The following is a 7,122-nucleotide window of genomic DNA, read 5'->3' on the forward strand; positions in this document are numbered from 1 at the left end:
TACAACTTTAACCGCACTGACCCACAGACACACGTAACTTCCCTGCAAGTTTGTGATACAGGCCTGAGCACCATCCAGCGTGACGTGTGTGACACTTCAACACCCATTAACCACATGCTAAAGACAAAACACCACAAATAAACACCTTCTCTGTGGAAGAATGAAATGCTTGCCTTGAAGGGCACTAAATTATTGCCAATATCTAGTGCTTGTACCGTAAACTCTGAAAAACCTTTTTCACCGACACGTCTGCTGAGGCACGCCGTCAACTCAAACCTCAACTGCTTCTCAGGGTTTAATTATGGCGCACAAATAAGAATAGAATACTGGCACCTACAGAAACCTATGTCAGGAACATCCAACAGCTGTGGAAGGTTAAGAAGGCAAAAAGGAGAAGAGAAAGGCAAACAGAGACAGAGCGAAAGACCGAGAGTGACTGAGGGTACACAGGCATCTTTCAAAATCACGTCACTGGATACGAGATCCTCGTTTCCACTCCTTTCAAATCGTCCACCGTCTCTCCGCATCTTTTTCCTTTTAATTCCTACTAATCAACGACGGAACAGGACCGCTTCACAGCAACACAGGGACAGAGAGAGTACATCATGAAATTACAAATACGTGCAGAGTACAAGGCAAGGGCAACAGGTTACAACATCTAGCTGGGCTGTTGCACAGCGTGAACAAGTTCCAAAAGGGTGAACACAATGCCAGAACTCATATAAATTATGATGCAGTTTGAACGTTGACTTTTCTACAGGAAGAAACTCTAAATCTCGGGTCAACCGGATTTGTAGAGGGAGCTTCTGGTGCGGACCATAGCAATAAAATTAATTTCCTTGCCAGATGTGTAAAAGTAACCTACGCTCCATAACTTCATCAAAAACACCTCCCCACATCTTTATCCACTCAGCTCACCCGTGAGCAGTCACTCTTCTTTCTCTCCCATCTGTTGAGTCCAGTTCGCACCAAAACACCAACCGGTTACTTTACGACTCCCTCAGCGCACCGCACCGCATTGAACGAGGGGGTCTCCCGACTCTCACCCCTTCATCCCCAGGTGTTCATACACACCTCCGCGCTGCAGCTTCTATTCCTCCGTTCTTCAGTCATCCCGGTTGGTGCCTCTTCACACTTTTTTTTATGTTCACTTAGTTTGCATCTACCCACTGTATCTCTCTGCCATCTCTGCAAGTGACCACTGCAGCACTGACAGGCCAGGTGTGTACACACAGGCGCACGCACACACGCCATGAATGCCTAGTTTGGTACACGAGAATACAAAACAATCATAATAATCCAGATTATGTAATTGGGGAGATTACACATGCCGAGAGTGAGATTGTGGGCAGAGTGTTTGAGAAGCGCAGATCCGGGAGAGTCAGTGCGGTGATGATGCTGTGGGACCGACTGTCGACACGCGTGAACTGCTGTGCAGATGCGGCAGATGTGGCCGCGCACGAGGCGAGACACCTGGTTCGCACCGTGGCGGGTAGCGCTGCATTTCGGGCCCCGCGTTTATCTGATGATGGCAGGAGGAGCGCGTGCCGCCGCCGGTATCTGGGCATCCGGAATGTCGTTCGATAAGTGCAGGCATGGATGGCAATGGCCCCCATGGCGGCTCTGTTTTCTCCACTCTCATTCATGATTCGAGCGAAAACACGAGTCGGAGCACCCAGAAACCGCAGGCTGAGTAGAAACCAGAAGAAAACCCCACGCAGCGCCGCGAACTGGGTGCTGCTTTCAATGATCGGCGCAACAACTCCACTCCGACGAGCTCACAGCAGACGCGGGAACCGACGCGCTCCTGCTGCTGCTTCATAGCGAAACGCATATGAATCACCGCTGAAATCAGACACCTTGCAAGCGGGGCACCGACGGATGCGCCAAAATATGAACGCGTGCGAAGGAATAGGAATCACCGCACTCCAGCGACACGAGCGAAGGCGGCACGCGCCCACCAGCGCGATTCGCGCCGGCTCAACGCAGCAATTACATTGATAAATGCAAAAGAACATGAACAGCGCAGCGCTGAGGCCGGCGATCGGAGTCATGACGTCGGCGAGGACAGATTTGATTTGGTCTCCCCCTCCGTTAAAAAAATAAATCAAGATCCTCAACTCGGAAGCGCTGACTCCTGAGCACGAGCTGGATACCGTTAGGTCGGACGATCAGATCAGTGCGGCTGGGCTCGGAGAAAGTCCACACAGCCATGGCATCCGATCGAGCAGCTGTGTCCACGAGAAGAGCCACTTCCCCACGCTTGGCATCTACCCCCAGCGACACAGGAGCGTCGCATACCGCAGCTCGTTTCCACAATGCACCAGCACACGGATTCTTTCATTATCCTTTCATCTCATCTGACACAAACCCGAAGGTTATTTACATACACCACCGTATGGCACGATCACGCCAATAACAATATTCAGTTATAATCCCACGGACGTGGACCACTGCCTCAGCCAGGAGGAATCCAGCGCAGCGCTGTGCATCAGCCTGCTGTATGTGATCCGATTTTCAACAATCCTGCAGAGTACTCCCTTTAAAGATGCTGCCTCTGTGTAATGTAAAGCCAATAATGGAACACTTCCTTCGCCTCACACTCACCGATTTTTATTTTGACGCTCTGAAACACTCGCAGACCTTCTTCCTCGACCGCCATGCTCGCTAGCCCCCCCCGAATCTTCTCTTTTTACTGCTGGACGGAGAGGTTCTTCCGCGCGGCTCGCTCTCTTCACCAACGCAATTCTACACCAGGGCGGAGAGTCAATGCGCCCGACCAGCGCGCTCTGAACCCGCGGCCAGGAACGAGCGCTCAAACCGCCTAGCATTCGCCAGGTGGGCGGGGCTGAAACGCGCAATCGCCAAGAAGGCGGGGCTGCAATTTGGGGGTGGGGCGAGCACGCGGTATTCGCCACGTGGGCGGGGCCGACGCTAATATTTGCCAGGAGTGCGACTTTCGCCAGGCGGCCTGGACTGGGACTAAACGCGAACCCGGTGGGCGGGATTGAGACGAAATATTCCCTGCGTGGGCAGGGCTGAGACCAACATTCGGCGCACTGTGGGTGGGACATAAATCTGCCCTCTCGACTTTTGACTGATGTCATCCGTCAGTGAGGCTCACTGATGAGCTGCACACAGTTCAGATCGGTGTTTGATTGGCTGACACAGTTGTAGCTACGCATTTTAACCAATCCCGGTCGAGTGCGCGTCTCGGGCGAGGAAAAGTTGAGAAAGACAACTTAGTGTCGCGTCTGACCAGAGGAAGAAGATGGCAGTGCCGTGTTAACGTTTTATTTAGCCCCTTATAATATAATAAGTAGCGCCTCTTCGCATCGATACACAGTGATCAGGATTTCGAATGTTTTCACCAGTTTTTCTCTTCAACGCCGGCACTGTTTTTAACCTGTTATTTACTTTGGCTTGTGAACTGCTTTGTTGTGCATTGCGCCGTGACCCTGGCTGGGACACGCTGCCGCTCTTCTGGAACTGACAACGTCAGGGTGTACTTCGCGGTCACTTGAGGATGGTTCCCTTCGAATCAAGGCCGACAGATTAGCACTGGACTTCTTTAAAATAGCAGTAGCACCAAATGTAATTATAGTAGCTCAGCCTGCGCATCAGCAGGACACACCTCTCCGGCGCGTCCGTTTTCACCTCTCTAAAACGCAGCATTCGTGTATCCCAGTGCCAGACAACGTAATAATGGACGAGAACATTTCTTTTTGGGCTCAGTGTTTTAACGAATCAGATCATTGAAGTCACACTTGGTTGTTTTCTTCCTATGACTATGTTTCTGCTTCTTAATCTGAGTTGAAAAGGATGACTACGCCCTGCTGCTGCGGTAAACCGCGAGCCTGCGCCGTGCGCGCGAGCCCGCGCTGCGAGTAACAGCCCCCCGTAAGGCTGCACACATCCACAGCGTCCGGCCCGTAGAGGCAGCGCGAGAGCGCGCCCTCCTCGCGCGAGCCCGTCCGTAGGCCTGCAGCGCGGCACAGCGCTTCTGATGACTTGCACCGAATTTTTCCGAGCTCGGAGTTGTTGGCACATGAAAGAACGGGGACTGGAAGAGACTGAGAGAGGAGAGATGCAGATGAATGTTCACGAGAGTTAAGGGTAGATTGTGGAACCCATTCACTTGTCTTCTGAATAAAATCGAGCAGCGGCTTCGTGTTCACACTCGGATGAGTAGCGGAGGAAAATGCTTATGGGTGCCTGTATACTGGACATCACACTAGGGAGGATGGGTTGCATTAAACACCAATGAGATATTTAGGAAATGCTGATTACTGATATGCGTGGTGTGGAATATTCCAGTCCAGTTTCTAGTGGCTGATCAGGATCAGAGCTGTTATAACAGTGAAACCTCTCAAAAAAAAAAAAAACATATACACATGGCATGCACACTTTTACTCCATCAGTTACTGTAGTCACTAAGCTTTTATGAGTCCCATGATTCTTCATGGGTAAGAGTTAGGTATAATAGGTTGTCCTTCCATGATTTCCTAATAATGTTAATCACTGCATACCGCTGCAAACAACTTGAGAAGCATGGATATATGCTTTTCTTGCATTATATAAAGATGGACTTGAACTTGGCTGCTAAGGAAATCATAGCCATGCCACCATCTGTTTACACCCCTTTGCCTTCTGTCCTCCTCACAGTTGGTTAGAAAGAAGAGCTCCTTTGTGACACACCAAAATCGCTGATCTCTCAGATACCCGGCGGAAATTTGTTCACATCACCCACTTAGCAATTTGTACTTGCGCTGTGAATCTCATTCTTGTCTCACAACTTCTGCACATCATTCACAAATGTGCAGGAATCGAATAACACTCCTTACTTTGCTTATTCAGAAGGTTTTTGCTTCCTTGTCAACAGCATTACTTCAGTCATGGATTGTAACCTGTATGCTCAATAATCTCAAAATGTGAAGGAATATGAATGAATCAAGGTCTCTGTGTTGAAGACTCAAAATTGTTTTTTCCTGTGCTGAACTGTATTGTATAAGCAAAGACAGAAGGGACGCGAGGGTGAGCAGCAATGCACTGACATCTGCTGGCCATAATAGCGATATACTGTACATGTGAGGCAGGGGGGGACGTGGTGGTGCAGTGGGATTGGCCAGGGCCTGCTCTCTGGTGGGTCAGGGGTTCGAGTCCTGCTTGGGGTACCTTACGACGGACTGGCATCCTGTCCTGGGTGTGTCCCCTCCCCCTCCAGCCTTGAGCCCTGTGTTGCTGAGTTATGCTCCAGTTCGCTGTGACCCTGCTGTGTGTGTGTGTGTGTGTGTGTGTGTGTGTGTGTGTACGTGTGACTTTGGTGAAGGAAACTCCTCCGAAAGGCCTAAAACATTTACATTTGGCAGAAGATTTTCTCCGGCGCCACATACAACTCAGAGTACCCACAACAAACAGAGGAATTACTTAAACACACATGATTTTTTAAATCACTGCTTATTTATGTGATACCACTACCTACTATATAAGTGCTGAGATACAAATAGGAAATAATGAATAGGTGGATAAAAAGTAACAAGTGGTGAAGGACTACGGTACAAAACTGAGAAGAGCCTTGGATGGAAATTAGACCAATAAAAACAAGTTTTGAGACTCTTCTTGTATGGTGGAAGGCATACAGCAGCTCAGAGGGACAGAGAGCTCAGGCTACTAAATCAAGGCCGAGATCTGACAGAATTTAGATTTTGGACCTCTTGGAAAGTGGCAAAGGCAGGTGGTCAAGATTTTTTTTTCTGGGTGTAGCAACTGATCAGCTTGTGTAAGTGTCAGAATGATAGCCCTTTGACTGCCTTGCAGATTTTAGGTGGCACAGCGAGTAGTGCTGCTATCTCATAGCGCTGAGGTGGTGCGAGAGAATGTGGGTTCGATCCCCACTTAGTCTGTGTGGGGTTTGCATGTTCTCCTCGTGTGTGCGGGGGTTTCCTCCAGGTGCTCTGGTTTCCTCCCACAATTCAAAAACATGCTGTTCAGGTTCCCCCATAGTGTGCGAGTCTCACAGAGGGAGTGTTTCACTGATGCATGGATGAGTAGCCTTTTGTAAGTAGTGTATCTAGCAGTGTAAGTCACCATGGTGAATAAGGTGTGTGGGCTGATAACTGATGACTACATAGTATCCATTGTAAGTCGCTTTGGAGAAAAGCGTCTGCTAAGTGAATAAATATAAATAATTAACACGATATCTATAATGAGTGCAAATATAATTAATACAAAATTGTTTCTGATTGGTTGAGGGGTGCGGTGGCGCAGTGGGTTGGACTGCAGTCCTGCTCTCCGGTGGGTCTGGGGTTCAAGTCCCACTTGGGGTGCCTTGCGACGGACTGGCGTCCCGTCCTGGGTGTGTCCCCTCCCCCTCCGGCCTTACGCCCTGTGTTGCCGGGTAGGCTCCGGTTCCCCGTGACCCTGTAAGGGACAAGCGGTTCTGAAAATGTGTGTGTGTGTGTGTGTGTGTGTTTCTGATTGTTTATAAGATACAGAATCAAAAGTAGCGTACCGTAAAGTCCATAATTGTGGATCATTGTTAAAGTTCCAGCTAATGACAACAATATTTCAAAATTAATTTAAAGTTTGAAACGTTGGATGTATTTGCCAAAACCTTGCAGTAAAAAAATTAACGCTGAAATAAAAACTTAGAGGAAGTAAGAACTTCAACAAGTCAATTTAGACAAACTAACATCAGTGCAGAAAAATGCAAGCTCAGCTAGAAGGATTTTCTGTCTCTCTCACTCACTCACTCACTCACTCAATTTCATTAATCCTTTGTCGATCTGGTCAGGGTCGCGGGGGTCCGGAGCCTATGCCAGAATGGTTAGCAGCAGGGGCGGAAAGGACGTGACGCCAGTCCATCACGGTTGCCAGACACCCAATTGAATTTAGTCATACATCATAAAACCACACACCATGACATAGGTAATTTAGAGTGTCCTACCTGAACTGTACTTCCTTGGACTGTGAGAGGAAACCGGAGCATATGAAGGATTTTAAAGAATTGATGAAACGCTGGACAAAGACAGCTGTTTCGCAGAGATACACTGTCACTTTAAAAGTCCCCTTTCTCTATCTGTAGTATCCGGTTTCCTTAGGTGTCACATTGAAAGTCTCCCC

At 48.8% G+C, this 7,122-nt stretch overlaps 1 protein-coding gene across 3 annotated transcripts in view; it reads right to left on the reverse strand.

The window, feature by feature from the left end:
* rasa3 (RAS p21 protein activator 3) overlaps positions 1 to 6,965 on the reverse strand; it is a 51,940-nt gene extending 44,975 nt beyond the window's left edge. For 2 of the 3 annotated variants that reach the window (XM_018758670.2, XM_018758660.2), the window contains exon 1: positions 2,608 to 2,809. In XM_018758670.2, the coding sequence (XP_018614186.1) occupies positions 2,608 to 2,662 (55 nt within the window). In that variant the 5' untranslated portion in view covers positions 2,663 to 2,809. Of the gene's footprint in view, positions 1 to 2,607; positions 2,810 to 6,946 lie in introns of those variants that run through there. The other variant, XM_018758680.2, reaches the window with a different exon arrangement.
* Between the last annotated feature and the right edge of the window lie 157 nt (positions 6,966 to 7,122).

This window comes from Scleropages formosus, chromosome 12 (genome assembly GCF_900964775.1).
Source record: "Scleropages formosus chromosome 12, fSclFor1.1, whole genome shotgun sequence".
Lineage (NCBI taxonomy): Eukaryota > Metazoa > Chordata > Actinopteri > Osteoglossiformes > Osteoglossidae > Scleropages > Scleropages formosus.